Below are 17,895 nucleotides of genomic sequence, written 5' to 3'. Positions count from 1 at the left end.
GGGGGGGGGGAGGTAGATCGGCTCCCCAGGGAGTACGGTGGGGGAAGGAGAGGGCTTGGGGACCGTCCAACTCCTCCCATTCTCTAGCAGAGTACACAACTGCGCCGCGGCCCTTGCGACCCTAGCCCCAAAAAGGCATTCTGGGGGTAGCTTTGGGGGGAATGGCGGGGCGGGGTGCACGGGATCACACCGCTCTCAGGCCCCTCCTCCAGCCGGTCCGGTAACCTGTCCGGGGCGGACAAGGGCCTGGCCTCGCGGAAGCTGTGGGTGGCTGAGGGGCGCGGGTCTTGGTGGACGAAAGCCCAGCGCGGGGATGGATGGCGCAGAAGCGAGGAGAGCCGGGAACCGGGCCGGGCGGAGGGTCGAAGCCCGCGCTCCGAGAGATCCGAGCCGGAGCCGGGCAGCGCGGGGACTGGGGTGGAGCGGGGGGCTCGGCGGAGGCGCCGGGCAAGCGGCCCTGGCGGGCAGAGAGCGCAGGGGCTCGGGGCCCGGCGAGGCGCGGGGGGAGCACGGCTGGGCTGGCGCTCGCGGCGCGACCCCCCCCTCCCTCCGGCCCCCCGCTCCCGGCGCCGGGACGAGCTGCCGAGGGAGGGTCGCCCCAGCCCTCCCGGAAGCGGCCGCCGCTCGGGGCGCACCGCGGCGCGCGGGGCGGGGCGGGCGGCTGCGGCACTGGGGCGGCTGGGGCGGGCCCGCCGCGCTGTAATCGGATCCGGGGAGGGGGCGGGGAGGGGCCGGGCCGGGCGGGCCGGGGGGTGGGGGGGGGGGCGCGGAGCCGGGCTCCGGGCCGGCCGGGCTCCGCGCCTGTCAAACCCCTCATTGTTCGCAGCTGATGTCACTCGCAGTTGTGAGCGGCCGCCTCTCCCGGGGACAATGTGGGACTGAGCGGCCCAGCCGCCGCGCCGCCGCCGCCGCCGCCGCAGGACAGCCCCAGCGAGGTAGGGCGCGGGCCGGGCGGGGCACCGCGGGCCGCGAAGTTTGGGGGTTCGGCCGGGGGGCGGGGAGCCCGCGCCGGAGTCTACAGGCCAGGGTCCCGGGTTGGGAGACTGGGAGACTGAGAGGAACACGCTTCCCTGTCCCACACGGGCCCAGGCCTGCACAGGTTGGGGGCGCTGCTCTGCCAGAGGAGCCCCCAGCACCAGGGAGGGCCTTCCTGGACCCGAGACCCCAGATTTGAGGCCCACATCCCACCTGCTGTTTCTGTTCTTTGGACCCGCTCTTCTCTCGACCTCCTGCCTTGGGTTCTCGTTCTGCTCCATGTCTATCCCCATCTGCCATTCCCCTGCAGTTCCTGGCTCAGCACACACCCCTTCCCATTCTCTGCAGTCCTTGGTTGGGGGGGTGGGGGGGGTGGGGAGGCAGACAGACCTCCAGACCAGGGGTGTGTGGAGATGACAGTTGGGGGCTCAGAGTGGTCCCTCATGCTCTGTGGCTCTTAAGCCCCTCAGCTCTGACCTAGCTTCTAGCTGAAGTCCTGGGGGGCAAGGGGTGTCTGGATATTCACTTCAGCCTGGCCCTCATGCCTGCCTGGCCAGGAGAGGGAGGTGCCCACCTCCTCACTCCCCTGTCCCAGGCCCGCCATCTTGAGACCTGTGGCACCCAGTGCTCCGCCCGGCTCCAGCACCCTGGGGAGTGGTCTTCAAGGGGATGCACCCAGGGCCAGCTGCATTTCCTCCTCCCAGAATGTGGGCTCTTGGTCCCCACCAAACCCACAATGTTTACCTTCATGCTGGACCAACAGGGCATGTGTCCCTAGGGGCCCTCCTTCTCCTACAAAGAGCTCTTAGACCCCAGGGACTCTCCAGGAGCTTAAATCTTAGCTCCAGCCTTCACTCTTTCCTGAGGTTACCCTCATTGCTTCAGGGCCGGCACCTGCGACCCTATCCTTTTCCCATCTGAAGGTCCCCTACTCCCTCTGGGCCCTGGAACCCCGTCAACCTCCAAAGCACCCCCATCCCAGCCCCCACCCCCCAGCCTTCATCAGCATGCAGGCTCAGGCTGCCCAAACACAAGGGGATTGTTCTTCTTGCATGCTCAGGGTGGGGGGCTGGGAGCAGGCGGCCCACACACCCTGGCAGGCCCAGGCCACAGGGAGGCTGGCTTTGCCCCGCCCTGTGTCCCCAGACAGGCTCTATCCACCCTCCCTACTCCCATCCCTGCCCCCCTCCAGCCTCCATCACCATTGCCCGGTGGCATTGACCTCTTGAGGAAAGAGCTCTGAGCGGCACAGGTGGACCCCTGGTTCTCCCAGCTCTGCCAGTTGCCTTTCATGTAGCCTTATAAACAAGCGCCTCCCTCTCTGGGCCTTGGGTTCCGACTTTGTGAAACCTATGCCACTCCCCAGCTCTTCTTCCAGCCTCGCTTCCACATGGGGAAACCCATTCCGGGCCCCTAGGAGTCTCAAAGGACAGCACTAATCCCCTACCCCAGTGACATGCCCAGGGAGCCCCTAGACCCAAAGAAACAGCAGGAGGAGAGGCTGAGGGTGCTGAGGAATGGGAACTGGGAATTCTGTCCAGGTAGATCCTGGCTCTCCCATGTGGCTGGTCCCCCGTGCCCTGGATCTTCTCACCCCATCCTCACTGCTTCTCTGGGACCCCATCCTCAGCCCCATCTCTGGTCCCTAATGCCTCTAGGCCCTTCTCCCTGCACACGGAGCCTGGTCCTGGCTCCTGCCCTCCTGAAGGAACTCCTACCCTCCTGGGTAGTAGAAAGATAGGCTTGAAAATGCCCATTAGGGCTCCTTTGAGCTGAGTTGGGGCACAGAGGCCTGAGTGATTATATCTGACTTGGAAGGTTGGGGAGGACTTCACAGAGGAGGTGGCATTTGAGAAGGATTTTGACAGAGGTGAGGATGGGCATTTCAAGCTGGGATCAGCCCGGGCAAAGGCCCAGAGGCCTGGAGGTACCAGGCATGTTTTGCAGCCTGGTGTGTAGGGGGGGGCGGGACGGAGTGGAGATGAGACAAGAAAAGCTGACAGGGGCCAGATCATAAAGGGCCTTGAGTGCCTGTCTGTGGTGATCAAGCTTTATTCCTTGGGTACTAGGGAGCCAAAGATGGCTGTTGAGCAGCAGAATGAGCCAGTCTCCAGCATGGAAAATGGAAGCTAGAGACCTTTCTCAATTTGGGTGAAGCAGTGAGGGGATGGATACCAGTCAGTGGGTGGGGCTGTACCAAGAAGTTGTGTCCTTTCTCTTGGAGCCCAGTCTGGCCTGGGCCTGCCTCAGTTTCCCTTGGCTGTGAGGACTCTTGAGGGGGTTGCCAAATGATGCTCTAAGGAGGCTGTGGCATTTCTGGCACCAGCCAACTTGTGAGAGCTTCCCTTTGCTGCTTAGCTCTGAGTCTACAGGACAGCCTTGGGCCAGGAAACCAGAGGGTGGAATTCATGGACCCCACGCTGCTCCCCTGAAGGCCTCTCCTCCCCCGACGCTCCCAAGAGGTGGTATGAATGGCCATCCTGGGAGGCTGTAAGGCTGAGAGGCTAGTTGCATGGGTCAGAGGATACTAGGGCATTTCCTGTGGAGGCCTGGGTAATCAGGAAGGGGGAGCATACCCAGAGAAGGGAACAGGCAAGGGAGTCAGGATCCCTCACTGCTGATCTCCCCAAGTCCAGTGTCCACCTCCTGCCACACCCTGCTTCGTCTGATGTCCTGAGCCATTCCCCAGCATCACTGGGTGTGGCCAGCATGGCTGCTTTTGGATTAGGAGTAGGAGGCTGCTAGGCTGGAGCCTGATGGTGCTGAGGGGGATGTCAGGGGATATGAGGTGGGGGATGAACTTGGAGACTGCCCCCCCCCAACCTTCTCCCTAGCCCAGGTGGGTCTATAAGCTCTGGTTGGTCCAGACACTGGCTAACAGAGCCAAGGGAATCCCCCAAGGGGCGGGCCAGTCCACTTGAGTTGCCTGGCCCCAGGAGCCCTCCCCTCCCCCGGATTGTTCTTGCTCCAGAACAAAGCCAGGGTGGACACTTGATCCCTGCATGTGGGGGGGAGCTGGCTAAGCCCCCGGCCCTTTGATTGGGCAGCTGTCATGAGAGAGAGACAGCTGGGGGGGAGGGGCAGGAAGGGGCAGCCGCCATCGCTTACACAGCTGTCACCGCCCCCCCCCGCCCCCTCCAGCCTGAGTGGCAGGAAGCCAGGGACAGAAGGAGTGGGCACTGGGTCTGCGAAGGGGGCTTGGGGAGCAGGAGGGAACACCCGAGGTCAGAGGCAGAGGCCTGGTCTGAGCTTGGTATGTTCTGCCAGGGAGCCCTGCTGACCAGAGGGGGCTGGGCACCCCCAGAGGTGAGCTGGAGGTCAGTGTGGCATGACGTGTGGCTGCCGTGTGGGTGGCCCAGCAGGGACCCAGGGCCCACCAGCAAATGATTCCCTGAGAACTCTGGTGAGGGTAGAAGGGGAGCCAGCATGCCAAACAGGGCTGCTTGTTCTTAGGGCCCCTAGGAGAATAATTTGGGAGCCCTGTGTCAGGAACTGCTGTTCTCTCCTAAAAACAGGAGAGATCTTGAGGGTCCCTCACACAGAGAGACCAGCACCAGCACCGCCCCCTCCAGTCCCACACATACACATATAGCACAGGTGGGTAAACTGAGGTCTGGGTCAGGTGAAGGCCTGGCCAAGGTCACCCATGAAATTTGGGGCAGTGGACTCTGCTGCAGACCCAGGTATCTTTTTCAGGGCAGGAACTCTAGTTCTGGCCACATTCGAGCCCCTTTGCCCTTTTCCCCTCAAGCCTTATGACCCCCAAGGTGATGTGGCAATGGTATGGGGACCACTCCAGAGGACTCCCTGAGCCTCAGAATATTCTGGAGTTTAAGACCGTGGCTTTGGACAAGTTATCAGTCCTTTCCAAACATGACCCACATGTACTAGCCAGGCAGGGGTCTCCGGAGCTACTAAAGCCTGCTCCCCACCTTTGAAGAAACTCCCTCCAGGAAGAGGACTGACAGACCCAGCCAGACAGCCAGAAAGGGGAGGCCGACAGGGCCTGTGATAGAGAGCCCCATGCTAGCAGGTACGACCATGCTGGCCCCACCATTCCCCACCTCTCTATGACCTTGGGCAGGCTATAGACCGTCTGTTGGCATCAGGTTCCCTTCTGTTTGGTGAATTCATCTGTTCAGCTAACCATTAGGTTCTGAGCACCTTCTCCAGTCCGGCTCTGGCCTGAGCTCTGGGGACACAAGGAGAAGGTGGCAGCCTTGGCTCCTGCTCTAAGGGGCTCCCAGGCTTGGCTGTCCAGGCAGACAGAACTAAGCACGTCACCACAAGTGCTTTGCTGGAGGAAGTGCACGCAGCTGGGGAATGTTAGCAAGGGCAGCCAGCATGAGGCTGGCCAGGATGCTCAGAGAGCACAGTCCCTGTGTCCACTGTTGACCTCTGACCCCTGGAGAGCCTACGGGCAGAATTCAAGCAGAGGGAGGAGCAGGTGCTGGGGATACAAGTTACTGAGGGCTTGAGGGGACAGCGTTGTCACCCAATGGTACAGATGAAGGAGCAGGCTTCCTGCCATACAGTGGCTTCCTTGGGCTTCCTGAGAAAGCCAGCCCGGGAGCACCCCCTTCCTACTCCATGCCCAAGCTGTGGCTAGCAAGGGGCTTCCAAAGAGGGGATTGGACAGTGCTCCACGCCCTTGACCTTCATTTCAGGATAGGGCAGGGGGCTGAGGAAGAAGGTGCCCAGAGGTCTCCAGGGTGCTCTAGGCAGGCACACACATCCTTGGCTCCCACACCCTCCTGGGCAGAAGGAATTTGCAGGATTAGGGCTTGGCCTTGGCTTAGTTTTGGCACCAGTTGGTCCCACTCCATTTTCCTTCTTGGGTTCTGGTCCCCCCAGTTAGCTCCCCATCAAAGCTGAGCCTTGGTGGGAGACAGCCGCTGGAAGAGAGGGATTTCCAAGCAGGATTAAGGTTCAGGATTAAGTTGGGGCATGAAAAGGGGTCGGGTAGGGAGGGCTGGCTGGCGGCCGGGCTAATCCCAGAAGCTAATCTCTGGCTCCTCCTTCCTCTGTCAGTTAACGGCCTTGACATTTCCCAGCCCCCAAATCCCTTTCTTACCCATCACCCAGTCCCTAGGGGAAGCATTCTCTCCATTTTATAGGTGAGGAAATTGAGACTGGGGGCCCAGTGACTTGTTTCTGGTACAGTAGAAAGCGTTCCAGGCTGGGAATGTGGCCACTTCTTACCTCCGCAGCACACAGGAGAGCAGACTGCTGGTCTCCCGACACCACCCCCCTCGCCCCACGTGCTGAATGAACACTGCTCAGAGCTGTCTGCAGGGAGCCTCTGCTTTAGTGACCTCTGGACATGGGGCTCCCAGCCCATGTGCCGCCCCATCCCCACAAGCCTTTGCCAGGCAGGGGGAAGGCTGGGGCAAGAGGACCCTTGCTATTTTCACTGCTACCCTCCTTTCGAGGCCTCCCCACGGCTCCCCATGGCTGCTCCAGCCTCCGCTCCAGCTGCAACCCCATGCTCTCGTCAGCAGCGTAGGGCGGGGGGTGCGGGGGGTGGGGAGGCTCTGGTCCCTGAATGCAAGTGCTTCTCATTTGAAGTAACTTTTCAACCTTAACCACGCCTTCAAGGCCCAATCCCCAGGGGTCCCCTCTTCTAAGAGGCCAGAGAGGAGGCTCCCCCTCCCTGGACTCCCATAGGTCTCCTGGTTAATTCTTCTAATGTACGCGGGAAAGGGAAAGATGTCCATGGAGACTGGCTGCCTACCACATATGTGCTTAGCTCATTCTAATTCTCATAACTCTTTGGGGGTAGGACCTGGTAGTCTCTTCTTACCGATGGGGAAGCAGAGGCTCCGGTGGGTGAAATGAGCTGTCCAGGGTCACACAGCAAGTGAGTGGCACACAAGCGTACCCATCAGTGTGGCACTTGAAACTGGGGGTCTACGCTGTCTCTCTTCTGTGGGAATTTGGTCAGTCTGACTCTGAGGTCCCCATGTAAGGGCAGGGGACCCAAAAGAGACGGGAGCTCCCCTCTAATCCCCCTTTTGCTGCCCCCGCCAGAGCTGCCAGGCACCGTGGACGCACTCCTAGGCCGCTGTGGCCCCAGCCCCGCTTGACAGGATGAGCGGCTCAGACGCGGGGCTGGAGGAGGAGCCGGAGCTCAGCATCACCCTCACACTGCGGATGCTGATGCATGGGAAGGTGAGTGGGTGGGGGGCACGGTCTGGTGTGGCCGGCCAGGAGTTTGAGCTCCTGTGTCCTGTCTCTGTTAGATCCCCTGTCCTGGTGGACGGGCTGGGCCTGGGGCATTGGGCCCCCCTGACTCCACTCTTGTCTTGTTTGCAGGAGGTTGGCAGCATAATTGGGAAGGTAGGTGCCCAGTTCTGTTCTGTGTGGACCTCAACCTGAGGCCTCAGGCCAGGTCAGGAGGTAGTGACGGCTCAGGCTAAGAGCCATTCCATATTTTTTGTCCCACAGAAAGGAGAGACTGTAAAGCGAATCCGGGAGCAGGTGAGGATGGAGTTTGGGAGAGCTGCCCAGGGCATCTGGTTTGGAGGGGAGGGGAGATCCCTGCCCCACCTTTTCCCTGAACCCCACCATTTGGGATGACCAATGAGTGCCCTTGGAAGGTAGCTGTTTCTGGCGGTGGGCTGGGGCCTGGTGGGTGGGTAGGCAGACAGGTTCCTGGCAAGGAAGTGGAGAAGGAGCCCCACTGCCCGGCCTTGTGTGTCCCCGCAGAGCAGTGCCCGGATCACCATCTCTGAGGGCTCCTGCCCTGAGCGCATCACCACCATCACCGGGTCTACAGCTGCTGTCTTCCATGCGGTCTCCATGATTGCCTTCAAGCTGGATGAGGTCCGTGGCTGGCTGGGCTGGGAGGCCGGGGGTGGTTCCCCGGGGCCGGGGGAACAGGGCTCTGACTCCACACAGTGGCTGCAGGTGGCAAGGAAGGCCAAGCCTGGCGGGGCAGGGTTCTTTCATTAGGGTAGGACCTGGGGAGGGCTTCTTTCCTTCAAACCCCAGCAGCAAGGTGCTCCCAGGGGTGGGGGAGCAGCAGGGGCATGCACAGCCAAACCACGGTCTTCCTGCCCAGGACCTTTGCGCTGCTCCTGCAAATGGTGGAAATGTCTCCAGGCCCCCGGTGACCCTGCGCCTCGTCATCCCTGCAAGCCAGTGTGGCTCACTGATTGGGAAGGCCGGCACCAAGATCAAGGAGATTCGAGAGGTGAGGTGAAGGGGGATATCACCCTCAGGGAGTCCTACCCTTCACTTTAGAGAGGGGACCTGGGCTTATGGCTTCCTGTCCCCCTGGGGAGCTTGGAGTCTGGGCAGCTCTAGTCTGGGTTATGAGGGCAGCCAGAAGTGGCCCCTGTTCTCTGCTTGCAGACCACGGGTGCCCAGGTGCAGGTAGCAGGAGACCTGCTCCCCAACTCTACAGAGCGTGCTGTCACCGTGTCCGGGGTGCCTGATGCCATCATCCTGTGTGTGCGCCAGATCTGCGCTGTTATCCTGGAGGTGATGCCTTGGTGCAGGGAGAAGGGATGGGGATGGGCCCTGGGCCTCCTTGTCAGGCCCCCTAACCCTATGCATGTGGCACCAGGTGGAGGCAGGGCAGGGCCACAGGGATGGACGGGGAGCTCTGGATGCTCGGATGCATTTACCTGGGGGTCATAGGGAGGGCCTTGGGAACACAGGGCCCTTGGGGAGGTCAGAGGGGCCTAGAGGGGTCTGATAGAGCCTCCCCCACTTGTGCCTTCCAGTCCCCACCTAAAGGAGCTACTATCCCATATCATCCGAGCCTCTCCTTAGGTACCGTCCTTCTCTCTGCCAACCAGGTGAGGTGAAACAGTAGGAGGGGTAAGAAGCATTCCTGGAGAAGGGCGGTTGAGATGGGGGACGGATGGAAGAAGGACTTGGGGGCTGGCAGGGGGGAGGACTGGCCAAATTGCTCTGACTTGTCACAGTAGCCCCCTTTCCCCCCACTTTGTCCCCACAGGGTTTTTCTGTCCAGGGTCAGTATGGGGCTGTGACCCCTGCCGAGGTGAGTGACCATAGCCCCAGGGACCCCTTCCTAAAACCAGGCCTCCTCTGACTTCTGACCCCTCTTCTTTGGCACAGGTCACTAAGCTCCAGCAGCTTTCAGGCCACGCGGTCCCCTTCGCCTCCCCCAGCATGGTGCCAGGTGAGAGACCCTGCAGAAGGAGGCAGGGGCGACACCCCTGGGGGGCCAGGCAGCACCCCCCTGGAATGTACATGGGGAGGCAGGAAAGGCCCGGAACCATGTCCAATCCCTCTTCTCCTCCTTCCCAGGACTGGATCCTGGCACGCAGACCAGCTCACAGGAGTTCTTGGTTCCCAATGACGTGAGCAGAGGATGGGGTGGTTTGAGGGTGGGGGGGGTGCTTCCTGGGGTCTGGGCCTGGCCCAGGGTTGAATTCCACTCTCCCTGCAGCTGATTGGCTGTGTGATCGGGCGCCAGGGCAGCAAGATCAGTGAGATTCGGCAGATGTCAGGGGCACATATCAAGATTGGGAACCAAGCAGAAGGTGCTGGCGAGAGGCACGTGACCATCACTGGTTCCCCTGTCTCCATCGCCCTGGCCCAGTACCTCATCACTGCCTGGTGAGTGTGGGGTGGGGGTGGCCCAGGTCACAGGGCTTACGTGCCTGTGAAAGGCACACTTGGGGTGGGGAGAGCTGATCTCCCTTCTCTGTCTCTGTCTGGGTGTGTCCTCTGCCTTCCCGAACCCTGCCTTACTCACTCCATGGGGCCCCATCTTCCCCTCCACATCCATCCCTCGTGTCCTCTTTTCCCTTATCCCTTCCCTGTCTCTTTCCCCCGGGTTTCGGCCTCCCCGTATCTCCCCTCACCGAGTGCCATACCTGCTTATCTATTCTTCCCCTGTTTATCCCCACTCTTCTGCCATTCCCATCCTCTCCCCAATATCCACCTCATGTCATTATTCTCGATTCCTCTCTTTCATCTAATCTCCCCTCCCCATATTTGCCCTCACTTCCCCTTCTCTTACCTGCACCGTTCCCTTCATCTCCCCCCATATCCCTCTCTCCAGTCTAGAAACGGCCAAGTCTACCTCTGGGGGGACGCCCGGCTCGGCCCCCACAGACCTGCCTGCCCCCTTCTCGCCGCCCCTGACGGCCCTGCCCACAGCTCCCCCAGGCCTGCTGGGTACACCCTATGCCATCTCCCTCTCCAACTTCATCGGCCTCAAGCCTGTGCCCTTCTTGGCCCTACCACCTGCCTCCCCAGGGCCGCCGCCGGGTTTGGCAGCCTACACTGCCAAGATGGCAGCAGCCAATGGGAGCAAGAAAGCTGAGCGGCAGAAATTCTCCCCCTACTGAGGCCGGCTGAGGCACAGGCGCAGGGGCAGGCAGGACCACCGGTAGGGGGCTGCCTCTGCACCCTACCTGCCCAAGGAGGCTCCACCCTGGGCTCCCAAACGCCACTAATGCCCAGACGCATGGATGCACCACCCCCCCCCCCACCCAACCCGGGTCTGTGGGAGTTCCTCCTCTCGGAGTGGGAGCAGTTTCTGGCCCAGGGACTGGGAGCCGCAGCTGCCCCAGGGTAGGGGGCTCCACCCCCTCTAGCTCTATGCTTGGATGCAGGGAGCATCCTTAGTGCCCCCACTTCAGAGGGTCACTCATGTACTCCCCATCCCTTAGGGCTTTGCAGCCTACTGCCTCCCCCCACCATGGGGATCAGGGAGAAGGGCTGGGGGGTGGCTGGGGGCCATGCTTCTCTCCCCACCTCCCTGCAGATTCCCGCTGCTTCCACTGATACCCTTTTGACTGGAATGGACTGGCTGGGCTTGGCAGAGGGCAACCCAAAGAGGGGACCCTGCTGGGCAGCTGGGGGAGTGGCATGGAGGCAGGGGCCGAATTCTCAGCAGCAGACACTCTGTACAGTTTTTTCAATCCCTGTTTTTGAATAAATATTCTCAGAGACCAGGAAGCTGTGAAACATTGTGGGTGTTGGCAAAACCTCCGGAGAACGGGTGTGGCCAAGTCCCCGCAGGACCCCATCTGTGAATCCACACAGTCCCCATTGGGTCTTGGGCCCTTCCACATGCCAGTTCTGGGGCTCCAGGGCCCTTTGGGGTCATGTTGTTGAGCCTCCTGCCTCCGGCACCACACTGATCCAGTTGCTTTCTGGGCATTTTAGAAGCTGGCAGAGGAGTTCCAGTAGGTTGTTGCACCTCCAGTAGGTTGTTCCATATCGGTGCAGATATCAGGGAAGTCCTTCTGAGTGTCTCTCCGCTGGTTCCTCCTGCTGTGGCTGTTACCTAGGCCTTGCCCTGCTTGGTCCATTCCTTTGGCTGTAAGCCCTGAGGGCCCTCTTCTTGGTGATCTGGGCCACCTCCTTGCCTTCTTTGGCCTGGGGACTATCCATGAGTGTCCAAGGAACCCTTAGAGATGGTCCAGGATACAGATGGGAAAACGGGCCTAGGGAAGGGTAGGTCTGTATACAAGACTATGCAGGGTAGGACCCAGAACCCAAGATTCCTAGCTCCCAGAATCCTCTTGGTCTCACTAGCCTGCAGGCCCCCCTTCTCCTGTTCCAGAGCCAGAAATCCAGGCAGGGCACCTGCCCGGAACTGTGTAGGAGGTTGGATGGGCTCCTGATACCACCATCCCTCTCCAGTCTCAGCTCAGCATGGGACACAGATCTCCTCTCAGGTGGCCCCTGGCATACTCAGGCTCTGCCTTCTTGGCAAATCCGGGGCTTGTTCTGGTGCCTCAGAAGGGCCTAGGGCAGGGCTCTCTGAACGTCCCTGGAGGTGCTGCAGAAGTGCGGGCAGGTGCCAGGCCCGTGGAGTGCACGCCCTCGGAGGCCGGGGCAGCGCCTGGCGGGCGAGGCGACCCAGTGCCCGGCGCACGGGGCGCTGCAGCAGGCCATACAGGAAGGGGTGAGCCGCGAAGGCCGAGTAGGCCACCCAGGTGACCGGCGCCTCGGCCAGGGCAGCCTGCGCGGCGGGCGCCAGGCACGCACAACCGTAAGGCAGCCAGCAGGCGGCAAACTGGCCCACGGCCAGCGCTGGGGCCAGGGCTGCTTTGCCCCCAGGCAGGCGAGGCCGGAGGGGGGGCAAGATGGAGAGGCGGCTGTCCAGAGAGTCGGAGCGCGGCCGGGAGCCGCGCGCGGGCCGCGGGGGCCGCAGGGCCGCGCGGCGCGCCACGAGGAAGATGCCGCTGTAGGCGCCGAGCAGCAGGAGGGCGGGCAGCGCGAAGGCCAGCAGCGCCCAGAGCGGCCGGAAGGGCCCGAGGCCGCCGGCCAGCACGGAGCAGCGCGCCGGGGCAGGGGGCGGCGCGGGCGGCGGCCCGAGCAGGGAGAGCGCGCCCAGCAGCCCCGCGGCGGCCCACACGGCCGTGAGCACCAGGCCGGGCGGAGGCCGCGCGCCGGGCCGCAGCGGGTGCACTATGAGGCGGTAGCGCGCCAGGCCGAGCGCGGCCACCCCGAGCGTGCAGGCGGGCAGCAGCGCCGCCGAGAGGAAGCGCGCCGCGCGGCACGGTGCGGGGCCCAGGCGCACGCGGCCCAGGCCCGGCGGCGGCGCGGCCAGCAGGCCCAGCGGCATGATGGAGGCGGCCGCCAGCAGGTCCACGACGCACAGGTGCACCAGGTAGAGCGCGTCGCGCAGTCCCGGCGTGCGCAGCACCACGACCAGCAGCGCACCGTTGCCCAGCAGTGCTGCTGCCTCCACGATGGCCGCCAGGATCAACCCCACCGAGCCCGCGACTTCTGAGGTGTTCGGCCCTGTGGTGTTGGCCATTCGAGCGCTTCAGGCCTCACCCTGCGCTGGGCTGCAGAGAGCGGAACGGAGCATCTCTCCCCACCCCTCACCCCCCTTCCCATCACCTGTCCCTTGCTCCTCTGGCCCTTCGCCTCCGAGGCTGCCCTGGCGCCGGCTCCGTTGCCCAGGCTGCCATCCTGTCACAGGGGCTTGGCCGGCCCCATGGAGAGGTGCAAGGCTGTGACTTCAGCTCTCTTCTCTGCCCGGGCAACTCAGCCTCTGCTGGAGATGGTACCGGCTGACACTCTGATGTTGCCCTTTAGAGACACACAGAGCTGGCAAGGGAGGAGCAGGGCCTGGCACCAGCCCCCTGGGTCCTAGCAGCTGCCGGCTGCCGGCTGGAGGCTGTGCTGGGGACGGGCTGCGGGTGCCTCTGGAGGGAGGCCCAGAGCAGGCGCAGGCTGGAGTCTAGACTGAGGACATCAGAATGTGGGCTTTGGAGTCAGCCCGACCCTGCTCTGCCTTTCCCTGGGGCGGGAAGTAGCCCCCCACATGCTCTCCCCTCTCATCTCCATTAGTGGGGGTAATCAGATCATTCAGCCTTTGTCCTGAGGGGAAACTGAGGTACCAGTGATACAAGAGCTGGAGCAGCGAGGGCTCCAGGACGGCTAGTTCTCTCAGACGAGGCTAGGTAAGGTGAGGGGAAAATCATAGGACTTGGCGCTTAGTAGGCTCTCAACCGGGCTTAGCTTGGCACAGAATAGGTGCTTCATGATAGTGTGTAGAATTAATGAGAGGAGGCCTTGGGGAAACTGCTGTTTTTGTTTGATTTTGTTAAAGATGTTATTGATTTATTTGAGAGAGAGCTTGAACATGAGGTGGGGGAGCGGTGAGGGGCAGAGGCAGAGGGAGAAGCAGGCTCCCCGCTGAGCAGGGAGCCCGACGCGGGGCTCCATCCCAGGACCCCGGGACCATGGCCTGAGTTGAAGGCAGATGCTTAACTGACTGAGCCACCCAGACATGCCACTGTTTTTGTTTTAATTGAAGTAGAGTTGACATACAATACTACAGAACTTCAGGTGTACAACGTAGTGATTCGACAATTCTGTACATTACAAAATGCTCCCCGCCCTATGTGTAGTTGCCATCTCAGCTGCTGTTTTTTTTTTTAATGTCTTGCTGAGTACTTTTTATCTATCTATCTATCTATCTATCTATCTATCTATCTATCTATCTATCATCTACCTATCTATCATCTGTCATCTATCTACCTATCTATCTATCTAAAGTGGGCTCTATACCCAACATGGGGCTTGAACTCATAACCCCGAGGACAAGAGTCACATGCTCTACCTACTGAAGCAGCCAGGTTCCCCTCAACTGTTGTTTTTTGTTTGGTTTTCTTTCTTTCTCTCTCTCTCTTTCTTTCCTTCTTTCTTTTTAAGATTTTATTTCTTTATTTGACAGAGAGAGACACAGCGAGAGAGGGAACACAAGCAGGAGGAGTGGGAGAGGGAGAAGCAGGCTGCCCGCGGAGCAGGGAGCCCGATGCGGGGCTCGATCCCAGGACCCAGGGATCATGACCTGAGCCGAAGGCAGATGCTTAACCGACTGAGCCACCCAGGCGCCCCCTTGTTTGGTTTTCTTTTTGCTGTTAGCAAACAAGTCCCTTTCTCCTAGGAGCACACTGAGTTTTCTTTAGGAAACCACCCCTCCCCAACTCTCAGGGCTTATGGTTTGGGTGAGCAAGATCCCTACCCTCTGTTTTCCTGATAAGGCACAAAACCCAGTCCCTGCCAGTGTATGGCATCCTCCACACCCAACGCGGTTGGCTCAGGGAAAACCATGTGACTCCGATGGGGCATTTGCTCCCAGGTGAAGTCACCCAGTCCCCAGTCAAAGCCCCATCTATACCCTGATGGCTTGACTTCTGTCTGAAACTCCTTCCTCTCCCCAGCCTCTCTGACATCTCCCCTAGTACTTTGACTATTGGGCACCTTAAATGTCCCCTATGTCCAAAACAGAACCGTGACTCTTGAGCCCTCCCCGACGTGCTCCTGGCTGAGTCTTCCCCAGCTCAGGAAACTCCATCTCAGAAGTTTTTACTGATACCTCCCTTCCCCCAGGCCCCACCTCCAGCCCATCAATTTCTGTGAATCCAGCCATTTCTCACCACCACCACTCCCATGGTCCCAGCCACCGCCACCTCACACCTGACACCTCAGCATCCTCCCAATGGGTCTCCCAGCCTCTGCTCCTGCACCTTGTGCTGGTCATTTGCCTGTTTGTCCCCAGATCCATTCCCCAGTCTTCCCCAGTGCTCCGCCTTCCAGGGAACTGTACTTCCCAGACTCCTTTGCCAGTTGGTTTTGGGGTATATTCAGCTAAAAGAAGTCAGCAGCGGAAGACTGGAGGGTGGAGGGAGGGAAGAAGCCGAAGATATTTTCTCTCTCATGCTCAGCCTGCGGCTCTGGGTCTACCTCTGTGGAGGACAGCCCCCTCTGTGGTTGGGTGCCTGCAGGGAGATCGTGGCCTCTACGCAGTGGAATACTATTTCCTTCCTTTATCCCTCTGGCCCAACGGTGGTAGCAGCTTCCTACCGTTGCTAATCTTTGGATTGCCTCACTATCCCCTTTGATAGTTCAGTTTCTCTCCTCTATAAAATTTTCCTTGTCTGGAATCCCGAGGGTGATTTCAGCTTTGCTGACTGGATTTTTTTTTTTTAAATGTCCTTTATTTAAATTCAATTAATTAACATATAGTGTATTATTAATTTCAGAGGTAGAATTCAGTGATTCATCGTTTGCATATAACACCCAGTGCTATTACATCACGTGCCCTCCTTCATGCCCATCATCCAGTTACCCCATCACCCCACCCACCTCCCCACTGACTGGATCTTGATTGACACACTCTCCAGTCCACTCTCTACACAGCAGCTGAAGTGGTCTAAAAACAAATCCCATCATGTCATGACCCTGCTGTCACCCCTCTAAGAGCTTCCCATCATCAGATTAGACTCTCAGCTCCTTGGTGCCCAGGTGGCCTTCTCTCCACCTCTCTGACCTCACACTCCTTGCTGACCATACTTCCAACCATAGCCGTCATCTTGCTGGTCCTCCAACATGTCAAACTGGTTTCCACTTCAAGATCTTCTCATGTGCTGTTTCCTCTGTCAGAACACACTTCCCTTGGATCTGTCCAGGACTTGGTCCCTCACCTAAGTCTGGGCACTGCTTGAGAGAGGTCTTTGGTGACCATTTTTCCTAAAATCCCCCCGCCTCATCACTAATTCTTTACCCTGCCTTCTTTTTCTTCCTGGCACTTTTCCTACTCGATATATTTCAGATCTCTGCACATGCTTGTCAGAGCCTGTTGTCCTAGCCTGTAAGCTCCATGAGACCCGGGATTTTGTCTTTGTCTGGGCCCCTAGAACCCACCCCAGGCGCATGATCAGCAATGTACAGAACTAGGTGGTAGCCACAACAGCATGACCTTCCTGAGTTGACTCATTTCCTGCTGGAATTTGAAGAGCCTGGTCCAATTCTCCATTATTCACGTGAGAAAACTGGTGCCCAGAGAAGTAAGGAATGTGTCCCAGATCACACAGCTGAATTGTGCCTGGAACCCAGGTCTACACAGGCACTGCTTCCTGTGCTTGGCTACAGCTTAAACGTGGGCCTTTGCCTCTAGGAGGTGAAGCTGGATTTTTGAGGTCTTAGTTCAGAATAAGAGGAAGTCCAATGCCTTCCCTTCTCCTCTTCTCTCTGCCCAGCTGTGCCTGCACGCCAGGGGCAGTGCCTGAGCCACCTGGGCCTGAGGAAGGCTCAGCAGGGCCAAGTGGGAATAGCAAATGAGAAAAGTGGACTGGGGGAAGGCGATAGGCAGGGATGGAGATGATAACATCACCGAGAGTGCACGCTCCCTCCAAAATAGTCCAACTAAATTAAAAATGGAGGGATAATGGAACACTTTGTAGCTTATCTTTTTTGGGTTTTTGTTTGGTTTGGTGTCTTGTTTTGTCTTAATTTGCACAAAGAAATACAGGAAGGATAAAGCAGAAACTACAGCAAATGGGTGGGAATGGAGTGAAAGGCGCTTCTGAGCACACATTTCTGTCCAAAAGACTGGACTTTTTGGAACTATGTCAGTGTTCTACGTATTGAAACAATCAACCAACGAAGATGAGGAAAACCCCCTAAAAGTTAATTATCAACAGAAACAAATGAACCTCCCTATACTTCAAATGTATAACAACCATGCTGAAGAGAAATAAATAGCTCAACCAAGTGATATTTGAACCTTTGTCCAAACTGCTCCTTTGACCATTGACCCTCAGCCTAAAAGATAAGTCTTGAAAAAGATTCAGTACATCTTGAGCTCAACTTACAAAGTTTGGTTTTCACAATGGTATGGGTGTAGCAACTCTGAAACTCCTTTGTGTGTGGGATGAAGCAGTAAGTAAATATATTAAGGTTGATGGAAACCAAGGTTCTTCCCGTTAGAGAAAGGAGGCATTTTAACTATACATTTGGGGGAGAATGGAAGAACCCTGTGGTGTTGGATTGGAATTGGAGAAATAGGCATGGATAGATGTGTTCATTTATTTACATATACATATTTCCTGGCTCTCTTTGCTATAAGGACTTAAAAACAATGGTACCCCGGTACCAAGGAGCACACCTACTGCCCAAATCTTGGATGTTAAATACCATTTCCTGCTCTAGGGAACCAGGGCTCCTTGGAGAAATGGCTGATTCCAGGTTTGCACGAGATGAGCTTGGAACATTTTGTGATGCCAGAAAGGAAAGAAGTGCTCAAAAAATGATGTAGATCTGCGAGTTGGCTTGAAAGACCTTCTGCTGGCAAAATCTGGGACATTTTGAAGATCAGAATAATTACAGTAATGGATTATAACCCATCACATAAGATAAGAATCTACAAGTCCATACGGATAATAAAGAAAGGGAACTAGTGATTAATAAATATAAAAGAAATGAGAGAATTAGGTAACTATCGTTTGCAACCATCTTAGCAAAAATTGATTTAAGTCGTTGATTTCAGGTAAAAATCATCAATGGATATTAAAGCTAGTGGGTAAAAGTCCAGGACGGATGGGACGCTTACACCTCAAGATATCTTCCCACAGTTCACTGATTAATTACAAACAGGAAAAATGGTGACTTTCAGGTGGAGACCCCTGG

General features: G+C 58.4%; 2 protein-coding genes across 4 annotated transcripts; one reads left to right on the top strand and one right to left on the bottom strand.

Annotated features, from left to right (window-relative positions):
• The first annotated feature begins 743 nt into the window (after positions 1-743).
• PCBP4 (poly(rC) binding protein 4) lies at positions 744-10,917 on the top strand. Of its 3 annotated transcripts, none has more exons than XM_081818662.1 (13): positions 744-935; positions 7,006-7,146; positions 7,291-7,314; positions 7,423-7,455; positions 7,684-7,800; positions 8,039-8,170; positions 8,332-8,460; positions 8,706-8,780; positions 8,942-8,986; positions 9,064-9,127; positions 9,256-9,308; positions 9,398-9,567; positions 10,213-10,917. In XM_081818662.1, the coding sequence occupies exons 2-13, from the start codon at positions 7,066-7,068 to the stop codon at positions 10,277-10,279; spliced, it is 990 nt and encodes a 329-aa protein (XP_081674788.1). In that variant the 5' UTR covers positions 744-935; positions 7,006-7,065; the 3' UTR covers positions 10,280-10,917. The 3 variants fall into 3 exon arrangements, with proteins under 3 accessions (XP_081674788.1, XP_081674783.1, XP_081674796.1); XM_081818657.1 differs by having other exon boundaries at positions 746-935; positions 10,016-10,917; XM_081818670.1 differs by lacking the exon at positions 744-935 and having other exon boundaries at positions 7,086-7,146; positions 7,689-7,800; positions 10,016-10,917.
• On the bottom strand, positions 10,867-13,021 carry GPR62 (G protein-coupled receptor 62). The gene has a single exon (XM_081818673.1). The coding sequence runs from the start codon at positions 12,728-12,730 to the stop codon at positions 11,639-11,641; it is 1,092 nt and encodes a 363-aa protein (XP_081674799.1). The 5' UTR covers positions 12,731-13,021; the 3' UTR covers positions 10,867-11,638.
• Positions 13,022-17,895: the final 4,874 nt, after the last annotated feature.

Source organism: Leptonychotes weddellii, chromosome 1 (assembly GCF_054177405.1).
Source record: "Leptonychotes weddellii isolate Sample4059 chromosome 1, ASM5417740v2, whole genome shotgun sequence".
Classification (NCBI taxonomy): Eukaryota; Metazoa; Chordata; class Mammalia; order Carnivora; family Phocidae; genus Leptonychotes; species Leptonychotes weddellii.
Note: the sequence above shows the minus strand (reverse complement) of the source record. Positions and strands in the feature narration are given on the sequence as shown.

What these genes read in the sequence shown, in the direction of transcription:
- PCBP4 (XM_081818657.1), top strand. Translation starts at nt 7,066, where the DNA reads ATGAGCGGCTCAGACGCGGGGCTGGAGGAGGAGCCGGAGCTCAGCATC. An exon ending in TTGGCAGCATAATTGGGAAG is followed by an intron (nt 7,315 to 7,422) that starts GTAGGTGCCCAG and finishes TTTGTCCCACAG; the next exon opens with AAAGGAGAGACTGTAAAGCG. An exon ending in CAGTACCTCATCACTGCCTG is followed by an intron (nt 9,568 to 10,015) that starts GTGAGTGTGGGG and finishes CCCTCTCTCCAG; the next exon opens with TCTAGAAACGGCCAAGTCTA.
- GPR62 (XM_081818673.1), bottom strand. Translation starts at nt 12,730, where the DNA reads ATGGCCAACACCACAGGGCCGAACACCTCAGAAGTCGCGGGCTCGGTG.